Source organism: Oryctolagus cuniculus, chromosome 10 (assembly GCF_051225735.1).
Source record: "Oryctolagus cuniculus isolate XC-2025 breed Fujian yellow rabbit chromosome 10, ASM5122573v1, whole genome shotgun sequence".
NCBI classification, from domain to species: Eukaryota; Metazoa; Chordata; class Mammalia; order Lagomorpha; family Leporidae; genus Oryctolagus; species Oryctolagus cuniculus.
The window spans coordinates 108,370,168-108,390,393 of record NC_142876.1 but is presented as its reverse complement, the minus strand read 5'-3'; the positions used below and the strand labels follow the sequence as shown (position 1 = coordinate 108,390,393).

The following is a 20,226-nucleotide window of genomic DNA, read 5'->3' as shown; positions in this document are numbered from 1 at the left end:
GCTGGGACTCAAACCAGCGCCCATATGGGATGCCGGCATTGCAGGTGGCAGCTTAACCTGCTATGCCACAGCACTGGCCCCGCAGTAGGTAATTTTTAAAGTTGTTCAGTAGAATCTAGAGTTTACTGTGTTCTGGCCTCTTTGCCAGCTGGTAGGACACAGCACTTGACAGCTTAGTTGGGGGAAGAAACAAGAAGTAAATGATCACACAAAAGTGAGGTCCAGAGCAGTGTATGATGGGGAGCCCAGGGGTGAATTCCAGTTACGCTTGGGGGAGTTGAGGGAGGGCTTTTTGGAGGAAGTGATGGCTGAAGGAGGAGTGGAAGGAGGATATGGCAGATAGACAAAGTAACCAGTGCGAAATCAGGAAACGCAGGGAGTGCTGCTGACTTGTTGCTAAGAAGGATCTGTTGTTTGGAGCGTTTCACCACAGTGCGACATGCTGTTGTCATCCCAGTTTTATGGCTGGGGACAGATGGATTTGGAGCACCTGGAAAACTTCTTCAGACTCACCCAGCTCCGCAGTGGAGATGGCAGGATGAGAACCCAGGTCTTTGGAGACCTACTTTTGTATTCCTTCCACAACGTAGAGCCCCAAGGATTTAAGTGGGAGAGGAAGATTGCCCCAAGCAATCTTCTGGCCATGTTTACAACTTTGTCAAAATGTTTGTGTACTCTTTTCTAAATTTGTTTGAAAGGGCGGGAGGAAGAGGGAGAGAGGGAGAAGGAGAGGGAGAGGGAGAGGGGGAGAGGGAGAAGAGAGGGAGAGCGAGAGGGAGAGAGGGAGGGAGGGAGAGAGAAACTGAGAGACAAATATCTTCCATCTGCACATGCACTCCCCAAAGACCTGCAGCAGCCAGGGCTGAACCAAGCTGAAGCCAGGAGCCGGGAGTCGGGAGCCGGGAGCCAAGAACTCTGTTCCTGTTTTCTGTGTGGGTAGCAGGGATTCAGTGCTTGAGCTTCCCAGAGGAATTAGCAGGAAGCTGGATCGGAAGTGGAGGTAGAAGTGGAACTCAATCCCAGGTAATCCACTGATACAGGATGTGAGGGTTCCAAGTGGTGACAACCCTCTGTGCCATACTGCCCAGCCTCCCCCAAGTTTATAATTAGCCAGTTAGTGCCTTCAAGTTGTCTGGCATAGTTAAGTTGATGGACTGGCACACAGCAAGTCATATGGGCAGGCTTGCAAATTGTCAGGGCCACAGGTGTGCTCAATTCACAGTGTCCATTTTACACTACATGGCTGTAAGTGAGTGAATGGAGATGGTCCTGGAAGAACATGCACATTTTGAGACCATGCCCAACACCTGCCGCTAGGTGGCGCTCAGATGCAGGCCTGAACGGGCAACTTGAGGTGCAGTGGCAGCACCTGCACAGCAGGTGGGCGACTGTACTGGTCTGGCTGAGGAAAAGCAGGGTGGAGTCAGGGGTCCTGGACACACATGCGGTGACAGTCTTCACTTGCAGGTCTGACGGGGTCTGCCGTGGTCCATTTGCAGACCCCAGGCTGCACGTCCCTGTTGGCCTTACAAGGTCTTTGTGCCCTGAAGCCAGTGGGGAAGCTGGAAGGAGGTACCTGAGCTCTCACCCTTGTTGTCTGCATGCAGCTGTGTTTGGACTTTGGAAATATCATGTTACCCATCTCGCCCTCACATGTGAAAAACACAATACCCTGTTCACAAGACCTCCAAGGTGAATGCTCCTACCCAGCAAGGTTTCTTTCTAGATTTTTCCGATCATGACATTCTGGTTGGGCTCTTCAGACCTCCTCTCCCTCTTTGCTGCCCTGTTTTGATGCTCACTGGGCAATACATGTGGATGGCAAGCAAACACTCTTGGCAGTTTGCAATCTCATTTGAGATTCAGGGACAGCTTGTACCTGGGAATGCTGTGAGCCTCCCAGGAGAGATGAGAAAAACCCAGAGAGCTTTGCCCTAGGTGCCTCTGGCGGCTCTGTCTCTGGAGCCAGGCTTCCTGTTGTGCTACTCAAGCCTGCTTCTCCTCCTAGAGGTGTGGTCTGAGCGCCTCACCACTGCAGCATCTCCCAGGCTTCTGGAGGGCAGGTGCTTCTCTATGGTCACCGGGAGAGTCAGAACCAGCGTGGGGCTGCACACGCAGACTTGTGGCTCTGAGGCCACAAGAGAGAAGATCAGGGAGAAATTGCCTCACTTTCCCCCTGTGGCTCTCACCTCCCTTCATCCTTGCCTCCAGCCTCAAAGCTTTCCCTTGGGTCCAGCTGTTCTTCACTTCCCTCTCCTCTCTCCTGGGATGGAGCGGAAGGGAGGAGGGGGTGGGAAACAGGACGGGGGTGCCCTGGGTGCTGTGCATCCTACTTGGGGAAGGATGAGAGCTGCCTTTGCAGGAATGAGGGAAAGGCGAGCCCCTCTCCCTGCAGCCCTCAGCCATCGTTTGTCTTCAGTGATGGACAGTAGGACCCGTTAACTGGAGTCACGCTGGGTCTAGAATTAAAAAGCACAAAGCCATTTTCCTGCAGTTGTGGCCTCCTCACCACTTGAGAGCTGTCACTTCCCACCTTGGGCCAGTGAGGTGGTTTTGTGATAACCCCTCCCTCGCCTTCCATCTTCAAAGGTCCTAAGGGGTCTAGGAGGCCACCAGGCCACAGAGCTTGCTCTTGAAGATGGGAGGGTCTTACTAGGGGCTGGGCCACTGGACCTGGGACCTTCCCAGTGTTGCTAATTTCACGGGGGGAATGCTTGTTTCTACAAGGTTCATGGTTAGGGTTTAAATCTTAAGTTCATTAGGGAATGGTGGAAGGGATGTAAAAAAGACGTAGGGGGGAAACTATTTCATAAATGAATCAAGCTACAGCACCAGCACTCAGTTCAAGGAAGGAAGGCTCTAGAAAGAAAGAAAACACTGGTTGTTAAGGTCCCCAGAAGCCCTAAGATTCTGATTCAAAGACTGGATCCTGAGCTGGATATTTGGCATAGAGGTTAAGGCGCCACTTGGGTCTCATATATATTTTAAAAATTTTATTTAAGTTATACAAATTTCATGTATTTCATGTATGCAGATTTAGGAACATATTGATACTTCACACCCTACTCTCACCCACACTCCAACCCTTCTTCCTCCTCCCTCTCCCATTCCCACTCTTAATTTTTACAAAGATCTACTTTCAGTTTACATAATGATGGTAAGGTCAACCCTACACTAAGTAAAAGTGTTCAATAAATAGTATGAAGAAAATAAAAACATTGTTCCTAAAAGAAGAGACAAGGGCTGTAAATAATCATCGAATCTCAAAATGTCTTTCATTCCAATACATTACATTTTAGGTACTCTATTAGCTACCTCAGATCAGGGAAAACATATGATATCTATCTTTTTGGGAATGGCTTATTTCACTAAGTATAATGGTTTCCAGTTGTGTCCACTTTGCTGAAAAAGACAGGATTTCATTTTTTTTTTACAGCTAAGTAGTACTCCATAGCGTATATATACTGTAATTTCTTTATCCAGTCAATAGCTGATGGACATCTGGGTTGATTCCATGTCTTAGCTATTGTGAATTGTGCTGCAATGAACTGAGGAGTACAGATAACTCTTTCATATGCTGATTTCTTTTGATTTGGGTGAATTCCCAGGAGTGGGATGGCTCGATCATATGGTAGGTCTATATTCAGCTTTCTGAGGTATCTCCATACTGTCTTCCACAGTAGCTGTACCGGTTTACATTCCCAGCAACAGTGGATTAGGGTACCTTTTCCCCCACATCCTCACCAGCTTTTGTTTGTTGATTTCTGTATGAGAGCCATTCTAACAGGAATGAGGTGAAACCTTTTTGTGGTTTTGATTTGCATTTCCCTGACTGCTAGTGATCCTGAGCATTTTCTCAAGTATCTGTTGGCTATTTGAATTTCCTCTCTGGAAAAATGCCTGTTCAAGTCCTTTGCCAATTTCTTAACTGGATGGTTTGTTTTTGTTGTTGTTGAATTTCTTGAGCTCTTTATAGATTCTGGATGTTAATGCAGTGGCATAGTTCTTGAATGTTTTCTCCCATTCCGTTGGTTGCCTCTTCACTTTTGCAGTGCAGAAGCTTCTCAGCTTGATGTAATCCCATTTGTCAATTTTGGCTTTGACTGCTCTGTTCCTGGGGTCTTTTCCAACAAGTCTTTGCCTATGCCAATGTCTTGCAGAGCTTCCACAATGTTCTCTAATGACTTGATAGTATCAGGTTGTAGATTTAGGTCTTTGATCCATTTTGAGTGGATTTTTTGTGTAAGGTGTAAGGTAGGGGTCTAGTTTGATGCTTCTGCACATGGAGATCTAGTTTTCCCAGCACATTTGTTGGAGAGACTGTCCTTGCTCCAGGGATTGATTTTAGCTCCTTTGTCAAAGATAAGGTGGTTGTAGATGCGTGGATTGATTCCTGGGAATTTCTTTTCTGTTCCATTGGTCTACAAGTCTGTTTTTGTGCCAGTACCAGGCTGTTTTGATTATAACTGCCCTGTAGTATGTCTTGAAATCTGATATTGTGATGCCTCTGGCTTTGTTTTTGTTGTAAGATTGCTTTGGCTATTCAGGGTCTCTTGTGTTTCCATAAGTTTTTGGAATCATTTTTTCTAGATCTGAGAAGAATGTCATTAGTATTTTGATTGGGATCGCATTGAATCTGTAAATTGCTTTCAGTAGTATGGACATTTTGATGACATTGATGCTTTCAATCCATGAACATGGAAAATTTTTTCATTTTTTAAAGTATTCTTCTATTTGTTTCTTTTATGTTTTGTAATTTTCATCATTGCGATCTTTGACATCCTTGGTTAAATTCAGTCCAAGGTATTTAATTCTTTTTGTAGCTACTGTGAATGAGATTGATCTTAAAAGTTCTTTCTCAACCATAGCATTGTCTGTGTATACAAAGGCTGTGGATTTTTACGTGTTAATTTTATATCCTGCAACTTTACCAAACTCTTTTATGAGTTCCAATAGTCTCTCAGTGGTGTCTTTTGGATCTCTTATATATAGAATCATGCATCTGCAAATAGGGATAGTTTGATTTTCTCCTTTCCAACTTGTATCCCTTTGATTCCTTTTTCTTGCCTAATGGCTCTGGCTAAAACTTCCAGGACTATATTAAATAGCAGTGGTGAGAGTAGGCATCCTTGTCTGGTTTCAGATCTTAGGGGGAATACTTCCAGCTTTTCCCCACTCATAGGATGCTGAGGGCCTCCCATATTTGCGTGCCGGGGTTTAAGTTCAAGCGCTGTGGTCAGTTCTAGCTTCCTGTCAATGTGCCCCTGGCAGGCAGCAGGCAATGGCCCAAGTACTTGGGTCCCTGTCACCCATGTAAGAGACCAGGATTCGACTTCTGGCTCCTGACTGTGGTTTGGCCCAGTCCCATGTATTGCAGGCATTTGGGGACTAAGCTAACAGATGGGCGATCTCTCTCCCTGTCATCTCTCTCCCTGTGTCTTTTTTTTTTTTTTCCGGTTTTCAAGGTTTTATTTAAACACAAATAAAATGCGCACCCGAGCCGCCTACTCATTTTCTTCACTGCGCAGCCTGGCGTTGGGGTTGGTGACCCTGATGGCCAGCTGGGCCGCTCTCTCCACAATGGCTTTGCGGTTCTTGGAGGAGACGTTGTGAGCAATCTCTGCACAGTAGGATTTGTTGCACATCAGCAGCACCTCCAGCTCCTTGACGTTGTGGACCAGGAACTTCCGGAAGCCGCTGGGCAGCATGTGCTTGGTCTTCTTGTTGCTCCCGTAGCCAATGTTGGGCATCAAGATCTGGCCCTTGAATCTTCTCCGCACCCTGTTGTCAATGCCTCTGGGTTTCCGCCAGTTACGCTTAATCTTGACATAGCGGTCCGACTGGTGGCGGATGAACTTCTTGGTCCTCTTTTTGACGATCTTGGGCTTCACCAGGGGTCTGAGGGCGGCCATGGTGCCGAGGAGAGGGCAGCCACCTCCGGAGGCAGCGCCGAGGAAGAGAAGGGCTCTCCCTGTGTCTTAAAAAATAATAATAAAAAGTCAGGCTGGACCATGTTCATTTGTTTTCACTGATGTGTAAGTGACCGGTCCCCGGTGCTGCTGCTCTTGCAGTTTACAACTGCACAGGAAGCTGCTCGCAGCCCGAGTCTCCAGACAGCAGCTCCATCCAGGAGCTCACTTTAAAAGGAGTTGGGGAAGCTGTCCAGCTCTCGGCTATACTCACGGAAAACCTTGGCCACGCCTTCCAGGGGAATCTCTCTCCAGGGGCCCAGACAGGCCGAGGAGCTGGACCCATGACCACATGACACCTCCCTGAGTGGCCAACTCTTATGACTGACGCCTCTTCCTGGGGAGAGCATTGGCAGGAAACCTCTTTTTCCTGGCAATTCCAAAGACAGATAACTGGTCCTGGGGTCAGGTCTCAAGTCTCAGTTTCCAGTGCAGCAAGTGTGGTCCCTGAACACAGGCGCAGTGTTTGCAGATGCAAAGTGAGTGGCGAATCAGCCGGATTGTGCAGGAAGACAGGCCAGTGGGGATGTGACTGTGGTGGGTGGGCTTCCCCGCAGAGGAGTGCATGGGTGGGGGCATCTGAGTCTGCACTAGGAAGTAGGAAGAGTGATCTAAGTGAGGCTGGGTGCTTGATTGACAAGCTGGAGTCAGCCAAGTGGGGAAGGGGCAGGAGGCCCTCCAGGCAGAGGAGCAACTTGTGTCAAAGTCTCAAGGAGCCCTACTGAGAGATGAGGTCCAAGAGTCAGCAGGCCACAAAAGGAAGGAACGGCCAGGGCGCACTACAGCATCTTACAGCAACAGCACCTGCTGAAAACCAAACCCTATCTGGACTGCTTGTCCTCTCCCTGAGGCAGCTGGGACCAGGCAGGCCAGAGGGCGCAGAGCAGGCTGGGCCTGCTGGAGCAGTGAGGGCAAGGGTCCTTCACGCTAGATTACACATGAGACACTCGGCCTCTCCTAAAGGTCACTGATCCCGAGTGTCCAACACAGTGATTTGTAGCACAGCCAAAAGGAAACTCTGGTCCGGGTCATGTTGGCACGGTGTTTACAGAGTCATTCCTACTGTAAGGGGTGCAGCCCAGAATAGCCAAGACAGGGGTGGAGGTGGGGTGGGACATGGGGTGGGGAATTCAGGGCCACCTGAGCATTCCAGAGGCAGGAGGGGGTGGCTGGGACTTCCTTATTCTGCAGTCTTCCTGAGCTCTGGGTCAGGGCCTGGCCCTCTGCAGGGGCCCGGGGCACGCCTGACCACACAGGAAAGCACACACACACCAGCCCAGCAAGTTCAGGACCACAGCCAGCCTGGGGCAGCGGATGTGCAGGGAGCCTCCCAGCCTCACACCCTGCCAGGTGTCCTCCTGGCTGGTCTGGTCACACTGGGGATGGGAGCTGAACTGTCATCCCATCTCCTGGAGGTGGGAGTCCCCGTGTGTTTTGCCGCAGCCCACGGGGTCATGGAAGGGGCACTGGGGTCAAACGCCCAGTTGCATCTAGGGAGCAAGCCATTCTACCTTTGGGGACCTGTGACTTGTCCTCTGTGAGAGGAGTTGTTAGAGATCGGGCGAGATAAGGTGTGGAACCCTGAGGCCCAGGCTCACTCCTCCCAGCCAGCCAGTCTGGCACCTCGTGGAGGTGCACTCTGCTGCCTCCTGGGCCAGAAGACGCCTCCACGGATTTGCAGAGGGCCGGGTGCCTCTGCCCGCACCCCGCCTCGGCTCGGTCCGCGGCCGCGCTTCGACTCGCGGCCTGCAGGGGGCAGCAGCGGGACGCGCAGCGCGGCCGGGAAGTCCCCCCGACCAGGGCGGCTCTGCTTTTCCCGCAGCGTCGGGGAGGGAAAGTTCTCCCGGGCGCGGCGAATGCAGCCTGGGTCGATTTGTTTTTAAATGAGTGATGTTTGAGGTGTCTTTATGAAAGCGCTGCACATCTGGCATTCAAAGAAAATAATCAGTGTAGACTATCAGGCCGATAGCAGCGCGCGCGTGAAATTTGGGGCCGACTTCGCAGCCAAAGCGCTTCCCGGCCCCCGCGCCCTGGCTCCCCCTTCCCTTCCCGTGACCTTTTATCTCAGCGGGAGCCCTGACTAGAAAGAGAGTTCGGGAAATGTGGTGTGTTTCTCATTAAGTTTCCGCGGCAGAACAGTCACGTGACACGGAGCTCCTACACCCCACCCCACCCCCCTTTTCCTACCCTCAGAATCTACAATGAACCCCCTCCCTGCCTGGGTTTTCTTTGATTTAAGTCGACTGAAGACGGAAATCTGGTAGATTCAAACACTTAAACAGTAATCTGTTTCAGGGATCGGGTCCTTTTGTCCTTGGCGTGAAGGCGGCCGGACAGAAGTGGCCTTAATGGCCTCCTTCGTGGAACCTTTCTGCTGCTGTACTCGCCTTTGGTTCTTCCCTTGAGAGGCAGAGACGGACAGCGAGATCTCCTATCCCCTGGGTCACCCCCTCAAATGCCCGCGGTGACCAGGGCTGGGCCAGAGGGAAGCCAGGAGCTTCATCCAGCTCTCCCACGTGGGTGGCAGGAGCCCAGTGACTTGAGCCGTCAGCGCCACCGCCCAGGGGCTGCGATTTCTTTCTTTAAACTCCCAAGTCTGTGACTCCAGAGATTTTTGATGCTGGGTGGGCCCAGACTTCTGAGAGGGCCCTGTGGAATCTGGGTGGGGGGGTCGGGGTGGGGTACCGGGAGTCTGGAAGGGTCAGCAGGGAGAACAGCTGCTTGCTTCCTGCCTCTGCGGAGAGGCCATCATATGAGCCCAGTGCTCGGTGGCCAGGAGTGGCGAGGAAAGGGAGGGGGTAGGGACCGGACGGGGATAAGGGGAAAAAAATGGAGTGGGGGAGGGAGAGTGCGAGCTGGCCAGTCTCCTTTTAGTCTCCTGGGGCCGGCACTGTGGAGAGTCACAGGTCCAAGTCTGTGCAACTGGTGTCCCGGGATAGGGCCCCAGTCTCCCATGGAGCCACATCTGTGCAGGTGAACTGGAGTGACCCGACGGAGAAGCTCCCCTCACACTGTGCTTGGAGGGGCTGCAGTCTCTCAGCTTGGTCTTCGGCGGCTGGAGGGGCAGCTGGAGGGGCTGGCCCTCCAGTGGGATCCTGGAGCTCAGGCGGCTGCACCTGCCTGGCTTCCTGCTGACTTCTGCCCTTGCCTCTCCTGCCAGAGGCATTCGCTACCAGCAATCATGGGCGCTTCCATGATGCAGCGTCTCACGCTGAAGCCTCAGCTGTGAACAGCATAACGGAGACATGGATGGAGCGTGAGTGGAGGGGGTCCTTTCCTGTCTGACTGCCACTAATGCCCGCTGAGACCCTGGGCCAGCCCTCCCACCCTCTGCCCTTGTCCTTACCATCGGGGTGCATCCCGGGTTTGCTCCACTCCCTTCCAGCTCAGAAAATGTGTGCTTGGAGTCAGAAAGTAATTGCCTACCAAGGCCTGTTTTTTTCTTTTTCTTTTCTTTTCTTTCTTTCTTTTTTTTTAATTAGAGTTTGGTGGCACACGGCCAGGCTCAGTCACTTATGTGTCATCTGTGGCTTTCTTGCTGTGATACAGCAGAGACCATGTATGTGGCTGCAAAGCCCATGATATCAACTCTGTGGCCCCTTCCAAAAAGTTTTCCAACCTCTGGCCTTTTGGCCTCCATTTTATTGTATATCCCATAGAGTGAGGTAGGATTGCTCCCAGGGCCCAGGGACTTTGTTTTAGGAGCAGGGGCCTGCTGATTGGCGACTAAAGGATGCAGAGGTGGCCATGCTAGGGCCCTGCCAGGGAGCAGGTGAAGGAATCTGTATTGGTCTGCTTGGAGCAGCTTTAACAAGAGAAATCCACCTTCAATCACTTCCAGAGACTGCGATGTCCTTCTTAAGGTCCTAACTGGCGAGGTAGGTGTCATGCTGAGGAAGGGGAGTGGAGCAGGGGAGGTGGAGAGCTTTCTGCATCTCTTAGCAGGCCACGATCCCACCATCGGGGCCCCACCTCCGTGGCTACTCCTGTATGGGCCTGTCTTCAAATGTGGTCACATTGCCAGTTAGGCAGAATCCCTTGCCTTGTCGCAGGAGACTTACTAGTTACGGCAGCCTGACCGATGGAGGAGCCATGGCTGTGTGGGGGCAGATGTTTGCTCTGTGTCTCAGGCCGGGTCTCCAGAAGCAAACCCCAAGACTGCGTGATGTGTCACATCGAGCAGCTGTTCCTGAGGCATCAGGAAGGGAGTCGGGAAGGCAGGGCAGGAGCCGGAGCAAGCCCTGCAGTGCTGGTCCCACCTCACAGCTCTGAGGAGCCTGCAGCTGTCAGGCACTGGCAGAGGGCTGCCTTGGGGGAAGCGTGGGCGCCCAGGTGTGGGCAGAGTTGCTATGGCCGCCTGAGGGCTGTTTTCCAGTGGGGGTTGCAGGTGCAGGAGGTAGAAGCAAGTGTAGAAGGGTTGGAGGGTGCCTGGGCAGAGCGCTGACTCTGTTCCTGCACCCCACTAGGAGAAGACTGAGTCAGTTCCAGTGCGCATATGGAAGAGTGTCTAGGCTCAACCTGGTAGAACAGAGTTCAGCCCTGCTTCAAGAAGATTCTATTCTAGGAAGTCATTTGTGGAAGGGGCAAGACCTTTTTTATTTTTCGGTTGCTGGACTTGCTCAGTTAGGTGTGAGTGCTGCTAGGAGAGTGAGTGGCTGGTTGTCTGGGGAGGAACCAGAGTGATGGACAACAGGCTGGGTTCAGGCATGGAGGACCTGGGCCTCACAGCCCAGGAGTCCTGGATGTGTGGTCATTCACCCCCAGCCAGAGGTACCTCTGTGGCTTTCCTCAGGGGCCTGTGATTTCCCCAGGGATGGCGTAAGGTGGAAGGACAGGTGCACAAATGATAGAGTTTGTAGGAACAGATGATATGTGTGTAGCATGGTGGATTTTGTTTCCATCTTGCTCTTATAAACTACGCATCTCAGAACAAATAGAACAGTGGAGGCTGATCTCATATGTTTTTGTCAGTTTTGTCACATCGCCTAAACTTTTTTTTCCCCCTTTGGGAGAATTGAGCTGAAAAACTATTAGAAATAATGAGAGTTCAGTAAGGCAGCCAGTTACAAAATAAATGTAGTGAAATCAATAGCTTTCTTATTTCCAACAGTAACCACTTAGAAAAAATAATGGAAAAGAAAGATCTCGTTTACACTAGAAACAAAAGGTGTTTATCACCAGGAAGCAACCCTACAGGAAAAGACATGGGCGCTGTGCTTCCCTCCCTCCGTCCTAGGCACCCTTGTGCAGTGAGAGAATTGTTAGAGCTGTAGGTTGGATTCTGGCCCCTACCCTGCAATTCTTTGGGTGGGGGGCGGGGTCCTGCCTCTTGTGGGTTTTGTTGGTGAGAGGGTTTTGCCTCTTAGGAGCCGTGTTGAAGATAAAAGCTCTTGGCAGCTGCCAGGCACTGCTGGGCCTCCTAGTAGCCCACTGTGGTTTCTGTGGGTACCCAGCCTGGCACAGGGCAGGGTCCTGGAGCAGGGAGCCATGGAAGGTGGCACTGGTCTGCTAGAGGGCCTGCTGACTCTGCAGTGAGCAGTGTGGGTGAGGACACAGAGGTGTCTGGCAGGGGTTTCTCCAGGACGGTGTCATGTCTGGGATGGAGTTAGATAGAGGAAGAGATCCAGAGTTATTTCATTTCAGAAGCATTCCAAGGAAGAAAATTCTAGGCAGATCTCTAATTTGGGAGAAGTGTCACATATACCAAGATGCTTCAAAAAGGTAGTGTAGTAATCAGCATTTTTTGGTTAACATTTTAAAAAGTATTTATTAGAGAGAAAGCGAGAGCGAGTGCTCCCATCTTTGCTTTATTCTTCAAATGCCCGCAGTGACCAGGGCTAGGCCAAGCTGAACCCAGGAGTGGGGAACACAATCCAGGTTTTCTACCAGGTGACAAGGACCATCAAGTACTTGAGCCATCATTGGATGCCTCCCAGAGTTTACACTAGCAGGAAACTGCAATCAGGAGTACACCTGGGACTCAAACCCATGCACTCTGATGTTGGACGCAGGATACCAACTGGTGTCTCATACTGTGGGGCAAATGCCTGCCCCCAAATATGTATCTTTTTTTTTTTTTTAAAGATTTTTAAGCCAGCGCCATGGCTCACTTGGCTAATCCTCCGCCTGCGGTGCTGGCACCGTGGGTTCTAGTCCCAGTTGGGGTGCTGGCTACTAGTCCCGGTTGCTCCTCTTCCAGTCCAGCTCTCTGCTGTGGCCCGGGAGGGCAGTGGAAGATGGCCCAAGTGTTTGGGTCCCTGTACCTGCATGGGATACCGGGAGGAAGCACCTGGCTCCTGGCTTCGGATCAGCGCAGTGCCAGTCATGGTGGCTATTAGGGGAGTGAACCAACGGAAGGAATACCTTTCTCTCTGTCTCTCTCTCACTGTCTATAACTCTCTCTCTGTCTCTCTCTCTTTCTCACTGTCTAACTCTGCCTGTCAAAAAGAAAAAAAAGATTTTTTAAATTTTACGTATTTAAAAGGCAGAAGTATGGAGAGAGAGAGAGGGAGACACAAGAGAGAGACAGAGAGAGAGAGAGAATGAATGAGAATGAATCTTCCATTTGCTAGTTCACTCACCAAAAGGCCACAATGGCTGGGCTGAAGCCAGGAGCCAGGAGCTTCCTGTGGGTCTTCCATGTGGGTGCAGGGACCCAAGGACCATCCTTTACTGTTTTCCTAAGCATATTAACAGGGAGCTGGCTTGCAAGTGGAGCAGCTGGGACTAGAAGCAGTGCCCATGTGGACTGCTGTCACTGTAGGCTGTGCCTTAACCTGTTAAGCCTTAGCACCAGCCCCCAAATTAATATCTCTTGATTCCAAATTTTTCATGAACATTGTGATGTACCCTCATACTAGTTGAGACATATTTCCTTAGTAAATGACAGCAAACCTAGATGAACCATCCTCCTCCTAAAAGCCCAAATGATACAAAGTATCCTGTCCGTTTTCCATTGACACCACGCCCTCACACTCCAGCTTGACTGCTGACTGCTAATCCCTGTGACTCTGCCTGAGGAGCCTGCTATGCCCATTCTTGCAGCAGACCGGAAACAAAGGGGCATCGGTGAGCCCTGGTGTAGCCTGACAGATGATAGAGAGGTGGGTCAATACCCTAGCTCTATTGCCTGTTGGTTGGGATGGTTCTGAAATGTGTGTTCCGCAAGCCCAGAGTTCCCAAGTAGGACTGAGCCCCAGTTGCCTTTTGCTAGTTACTGCTCAATAATGCACCCTTAGGCCAGCACCGCAGCTCACTAGGCTAATCCTCTGCCTGTGGCGCCCGCACCCCGGTTTCTAGTCCCAGTTGGGGCGCTGGATTCTGTCCTGGTTGCTCCTCTTCCAGTCCAGCTCTCTGCTGTGGCCCGGGAGTGCAGTGGAGGATGGCCCAAGTCCTTGGGCCCTGTACCCGCATGGGAGACCAGGAGAAACACCTGGCTCCTGGCTTCGGATTGGTGCAGCGTGCCAGCTGCAACGCGCTGGCCGTGGTGGCCACTTGGGGGGTGAACCAACGGAAAAAGGAAGACCTTTCTCTCTGTCGCTCTCTCTCTCACTGTCTGCCTGTCAAAAAAAAAATAAACTTAAACTGAATTATTATGAATCCTTATTTCAGTGTCTTCTGTAGGGGGAACCAAGAGAAGGAGAAAGGAAAGGAGAGACAGGGAGACAGACTCAGTTTTAGCCTCATCTACCAGGATTATGTGTAGATTTTGTTTCAGGTAGTGCTGGACCCAGTGGACTCAAACAGTATCACTAGGTTGATCGAAGTCTTCCCACCACTTGCTTCTGCCTTCTTGTGTGGCAGACTGCCTCAGCATGGTGGCTGTGGCTCCTGGAAATGCAAGACTTACGTCCTTGCAACTTATCTGTCCTTCCAGAGAGAAGGAAACTTATTTTTGCCAGTAGTTACAGGAAAATGTTGTCTTCGTAAACTGCTGAGTGACTTGCACACTTCTGAGCCAATCACTGTGACCAGGTGGTTGGACTCGTCTCATTCTCCAGGTCTGTGTCACGTGCCTGCAGCTGTCTGTGAGGTGCTTTGCTGTGCGTTTCCGTTCTTTTTCTCCTGCACTGTAGTTGCATATACTGGAGACATTGTTTCAGAAGGAGATCAATGCAGACACTTGACTGGGTGCATGCACTGAGATCTGTTTGCAGAAGGGAGGAGCTTTGAATTTATCATAACTCTAGAATCTGATCAGATTCTAACCATTAGACAATATTGGTGAGCATTTTCAGAGAATCTGTGGATAAGCCGGACCGTGCTTTCTCAAAGTTATGAGACAGAGAACAAGCATCCCAGCCAAAGCTTGCATCCCACCCCTTTTTGTCTGAGTGATATCTGTAGAAGTACTCCATCTTTTTTTGTTAGGATTTATTTATTTGTTTGAAAGCAGAGTTACAGAGAGGCAGAGGTGTGTGTGTGTGTGTGTGTGTGTGTGTGTGTGTGTGAGAGAGAGAGAGAGAGAGAGAGAGAGAAAGTCTTTCATTTGCTGGTTCACTCACCAAATGGCCAGAGCTGGGCTGATCCAAAGCCAGGAGCCAGGAGCTCCTTCTGGGTCTCACATGTGAGTACAGGGGCCCAAGCACTTGGGCCATCCTCTACTGCTTTCTCAGGCCATAGCAGAAGCTGGATTGGAAATGGAGCAACTAAGACTTGAACTGGTGCCCTATGGGATGCCTGCTTTGCAGGCGGCAGCTTTACCTGCTACGCCATAGTGCTGTTCCCAGAACTCAACCTTTGACAAGAAAACCAGAGGCGGGAAGGAAACTCAAGTTCCTACTGTGTATTGGCCATTGTCTTGGCATTGTATTGTGATTTCATTTGTTACGAACCCTGCAGTACTTAAGTTAAATATGAGTGCCCTGAAGCTGACTGATGCTGAATTAGTTAGGCACAGAGGAATCAAAGCTAGGATCCTCGGTGTGGATGGTTTGATCCCTCAGCTACGGTATTTCCTCTGTTCTAGATGTTTTCCCTCAGAAAGTGGTGTTGGAAGGAGGAAGTACATTCTGCAGATAAGATAAACTCTGTTCCCACTAGGGTAAGCACATGCTATTAGAAAGGAGACACCGACCAAGTGGCATGTGCACTCACACATGATGTAGGAATCAGAAGCAAACCATCAGTGCTTGTGAAACCACAAAGAGCTTAATAAAAGAACAAATTAACAGTTTTCTCAGATCCAAGCTGGAGAAACCTGTCTGTGTAGGCAAGAGGAGAAAAGGGCAGCTGAGCTCTTTGAAAGCAGGCACTTTGCCTGCAGTTGTTAGGACTTTGTCCCCTGAGCCCAGGACAGGGCCTGGCATACAGTGAGTGCACAGGATGTATTTAGGGAGTGAATAGACAAATGGATACATGCTGTTAGCTTTTTTTCACAGTACTGCTTTCCAAACATCAGTCTGTGACAATAGATAATGTCTGATGGTTGCATAATAGTTCCTAATAGTTCAATTTCTTTAGCACTTTGTTGAATCAGCAGTTTTTATATATAGATATATTCAACTATTTACTTCATTGTTTATAGATAATTGAATAGTTTACATTTGGGTAGCATATTAAACAATGAATGAACACCCTCACACTTAAATTTTTATAAATTTAAACAATAATTTCCCTGGGATATATGCAGGAAAGAATTGCTGGTTAAATGGCATGCATATTTCAAGGCTTTCCTTTTTCTTATACTCAGAGCTGAATATATATCCATATATAATAAGGGAAATGTAATTTATTTTAAAATTTAAGCCTACAGGACTTTTGCCCCTGTCAAGGCCTTGGGCTAGACCCATCAGTCCTACATAGCACATATTCACACTCCAAAGGGAGTTAATTGATTTTTATGAGTGACTGTTGAGCAGAAGCAAGCCGCTGGAGAAGATTTGAAAGTCTGTTGCTTGCTTTTCATTTCTGTTCTACTGGCCAGTGACTCCTTGGTAAACCCCTGGGGGGACAAGTATCTTGTTTTTGAGCTGCAGTGTGGTGTCTCATGGAGATTACAACCTGTGTTGCTGCCTCTCCACCCCCATAACCTCATTAGTGTCTCTCACACAGAGGATCCAGATTCCAAAAATACTTGTTGAATTAAGCGTTGGCAAGACTGTGGGAAACCCAGACTTGCACACATTGCTTGTGGGCGTAGTAATTGGTTCAGTCACTTTGAAGGCAATTTGGCAGTGTCTGTTAGAATGCAAAACGTGAGTACCTTGTGATTCAGCAATTATACTTCTCCATGTCTTCTTAAGAAAATCTTTTACATGTGTAGAGGTTCACTCAGCATTGATCACAATGGTGAAAACCTGGACACAACCCAAGTGTCTATCAAGAGGGAGAGTGATTGGAAAAACTCTGGAAAAAAAAAAAAGGCCTCTGGACTATAAAGTAGTTAAGGAGTGTGAAGTAGGCCTGAGACAAAAAATTGGGTCCCATGGGCCAAATCCAGGTCAGAACAGAAAGATTTTCTTCACTTTGCATGATAGTTTCCCCCAAATATTCTATAACCATTTTTATCTCAGTTGAATCTTGTTGCTCGTGGTAGTCTGTATATGCTCTGTATAGTCACTGGAAATACTGAATTAGCAAATACTGAACCATTACCCTGAGGGGAAAAACAGGGTTAGAGTTCTGTGAGCCTCTGGCTACATTTTCACTCAACAATCAGTAGGTTACCTTGTTTTCCGTGTGCTCCTGTTTAAAGACACTTTATTTATTTATTTATTTATTTATTTATTTATTTTTATAGGCAGAGTGGACAGTGAGAGAGAGAGACAGAGAGAAAGAGGTCTTCCTTTGCCTTTGGTTCACCCTCCAATGGCCGCCGCGGCCGGCGCGCTGTGCTGATCCGATGGCAGGAGCCAGGAGCCAGGTGCTTATCCTGGTCTCCCACGGGATGCAGGGCCCAAGCACTTGGGCCATCCTCCACTGCACTCCCTGGCCACAGCAGAGAGCTGGCCTGGAAGAGGGGCAACCGGGACAGAATCCGGCGCCCCGACCGGGACTAGAACCCGGTGTGCCGGCACCGCAAGGCGGAGGATTAGCCTAGTGAGCCGCGGCGCCGGCCCTAAAGACACCTTATTTAATAAATATCATTGAGTCACCAATGTTGAACTCAATGCCCCCAGAACTGTAACTCATGCTGACCAAAGTTTAGCTGACCCAGCGTGTGAGACACATGTATCCCAGCCTCCCTGCCTTAGGGACACTGGATAGCACTTCAGCATCACTCTCATGGGGCCCATTTTTTTTTTAACTTTTATTTAATGAATATAGATTTCCAAAGTACAGCTTATGGCTTACATTGGCTCCCCCCCCAATGACTTCCCTCCCATCCGCAACCCTCCCCTTTCCCGCTCTCTCTCCCCTTCCATTCACATCAAGATTCATTTTCAATTTTCTTTATATACAGAAGATCAGTTTAGTATACATTAAGTAAAGATTTCAACAGTTTGCACCCACATAGAAACACAAAGTGAAAAATACTGTTTGAGTACTCGTTATAGCATTAAATCACAATGTACAGCACATTAAGGGCAGAGATCCTACATGAGGAGTAAGTGCACAGTGACTCCTGTTGTTGACTTTACAAATTGACACTCTTGTTTATGGCATCAGTAATCTCCCTATGCTCCAGTCATGAGTTTCCAAGGCTATGGAAGCCTTTTGAGTTCTCCGACTCTTATCTTGTTTAGACAAGGTCATAGTCAAAGTGGAGGTTCTCTCTCCTCCCTTCAGAGAAAGGTACCTCCTTCTTTGAAGACCGGTTCTTTCCACTGGGATCTCACTCACAGAGATCTTTCATTTAGGTGTTTTGTTTTTTGTTTTTTGTTTTTTTTTTTTTTTGTTTTTTTTTTTTTTGCCAGAGTGTCTTGGCTTTCCATGCCTGAAATACTCTCATGGGCTTTTCAGCCGGATCTGAATGCCTTTAGGGCTGATTCTGAGGCCAGAATGCTGTTTAGGACATCTGCCATTCTATGAGTCTGCTGTGTATCTCGCTTCTCATGGGGCCCATTTTAAAGCATGAAATCACCACCCAAGAGCACAAAGAACGCATTAAGTAAACCACAAATGGGACACCTGTTTACAGCATGAGAGCTGAAACAAGAGGCAACACGTGGCTCGTGTTCAGCCTCGTATGGGAAGATGCACGCTGAGTACCTCCAACGCGTTGTCGCCCTGTGTGTGCCTGTAAATGACTGCGAAGGTGCTCTGAGCATTGTCTTTGAAGTTACAAATAATTTTTAGAGAGTAAATTCACAAATGCAGGATCTATGAATAATGAGAATGAACTACACAGGTCTTTAAAATGTAAGGGCTCTTTTACAGACATACCTGTTACTGTCATCACTCCTGGTGTCCTTAATCCTATCGAATATCCAAAGTTCACATTTTCTAATTGTTTTCTTAAAATCATCATGAATTCATGGGTTTAAGCATGCCTGATATATTTTAATCTATCACAATATAACAAATTTTGCTGTTTATTATTAACACACATTCTATGATCAATGATGCTTAGATTGTAGTATCTTTGGCCAGAAAGAGCCTTTTCAAGTTGGTGTAATCTCAGTATTTTTTGATAAATTTATTTCTTTTTTTTTTAAAACAGATTTATTTATGTTTTAAAGATTTATTTATTTGAGAGGCAGAATTACTGACAGAGAGGGAGAGACACAGAGAGAGGTCTTCATCTGCTGGTTTGCTCTCCAAATGGCCACAGTGGTATCAAGGAACTGGGCTGATCCAAAGGCAGGAGCCAGGAGCTTCTTCCAGGTCTCTCATGTGGGTGCAGGGGCCCAAGGACCTGGCCCATCTTCCACTGCTTTCTCAGGCACATTAGCTGGGGGCTGGGTCAGGAGAGGAGCAGTCTGAACTTGAACCAGCCTGCATATGGGATTCTGGTGCTGCTGGTAGAGGCCCAACCCACTAGGACATGGCACTGGCCCCAATTTTCTTGCTTTCTGATACAATTAGATGTTTCCGGCTCCTCTGGTATTTTTTCTGGATTTGGAATTAGCTATTTCAACAAGCAGCTTTGGTTCTTTGTAGTGAGAATTGGTATAAAGAGACCCTAATCTGAGTTTTAAGAGTGCTTGTTGGGGTCAGCACTGTTACGAAGTAAGTTAATCCTCTGCCTGTGGCGCGGGCATCCCATATGGGCACTGGTTCTAGACCTGGCTGCCCCTCTTCCAATCCAGCTCTCTTCTATGGCCTGGGATAGCAGTAGTAGATGGCCCAAGTGCTTGGGCCCCTGCACTCACCTGGGAGACCAGGAGGAAGCACCTGGCACCTGGCTTTGGATTGGCGCAGCTCTGGCCATTACGGCAATTTGGGGAGTGAACCAACAGAACGAATACCTCTCTCTCTGTCTCTTCCTCTCACTGTCTGTAACTCTACCTCTCAAATAAATAAATAAATAAAATCTTTAAAGAAAAAAAGAGTGCTTGTTGTTACTGCCATTGTCTTTATTTCTACTCCTCTTGAGTGAACAGAACTGGGATATAAAGGAAGATCAAAAAGCTTATGGAAAACTAGAGTTAAAGGATAAGTTTATTTTGGTGCAAAGCATTTGAAAATCCATGCATGGTTTTTAATTATACACATTTTCCCTGAACTTTTCAAAGACTGCTCCTATGCATGATTTCAACATTTTATACCAAAGGAAGCTCATCCTTTAATTCTATTTCCCCTTGAGGTTTTGGAAGTCCCCTGGTTTGAGGAGTATCATCTATCTGTCTATCTACCCATCTATCTATCTGTGATAAAGAACAATATAGATACAGTTTTGAGCCTGTGTTTCCTTGACAGTTTCAAGATTATGCGGTTTTTATTTAGGCTATTTTGTCTTCATCTGCATTTTCTTCTTCCCATGACCATAATCTTTTTTTTTTTAGATTTATTTATTCATTTGAAAATCAAAGTCACAGAGAGAGGAGAGGCAGAGAGAGAGAGAGAAAGAAAGAGAGAGAGAGAGAGAGAGAAAGGTCATCCATCCGCTGGTTCATTCCCCAATTGGCTGCAATGGCCGGAGCTGTGCTGATCCGAAGCCAGGAGCCAGGAGCTTCTTCTGGGTCCCCCACATGGGCGCAGCAGCCCAAGGACTTGGGCCATCTTCTGCTTTCCCAGGCCATAGCAGAGAGCTGGATCGGAAGTGGAGCAGCTGGGATATGAACCAGTGTCCGTATGGGATGCCGGCACTGCAGGCAGCAGCTTTACCCACTGCGCCACAGCGCGCCGGCCCCACCTTTTTTCATCCTTGATA

General features: G+C 48.7%; 2 protein-coding genes across 2 annotated transcripts in view; one reads left to right on the top strand and one right to left on the bottom strand.

The window, feature by feature from the left end:
• The window catches only part of ZNF621 (zinc finger protein 621), a 209,630-nt gene that overhangs the window by 38,403 nt on the left and 151,001 nt on the right, over window positions 1-20,226 (top strand). The gene's annotated exons all lie outside the window — the stretch shown is intronic.
• Window positions 5,438-5,971, bottom strand: LOC100359042 (large ribosomal subunit protein eL32). The gene has a single exon (XM_002713080.6). The coding sequence runs from the start codon at window positions 5,910-5,912 to the stop codon at window positions 5,505-5,507; it is 408 nt and encodes a 135-aa protein (XP_002713126.1). The 5' UTR covers window positions 5,913-5,971; the 3' UTR covers window positions 5,438-5,504.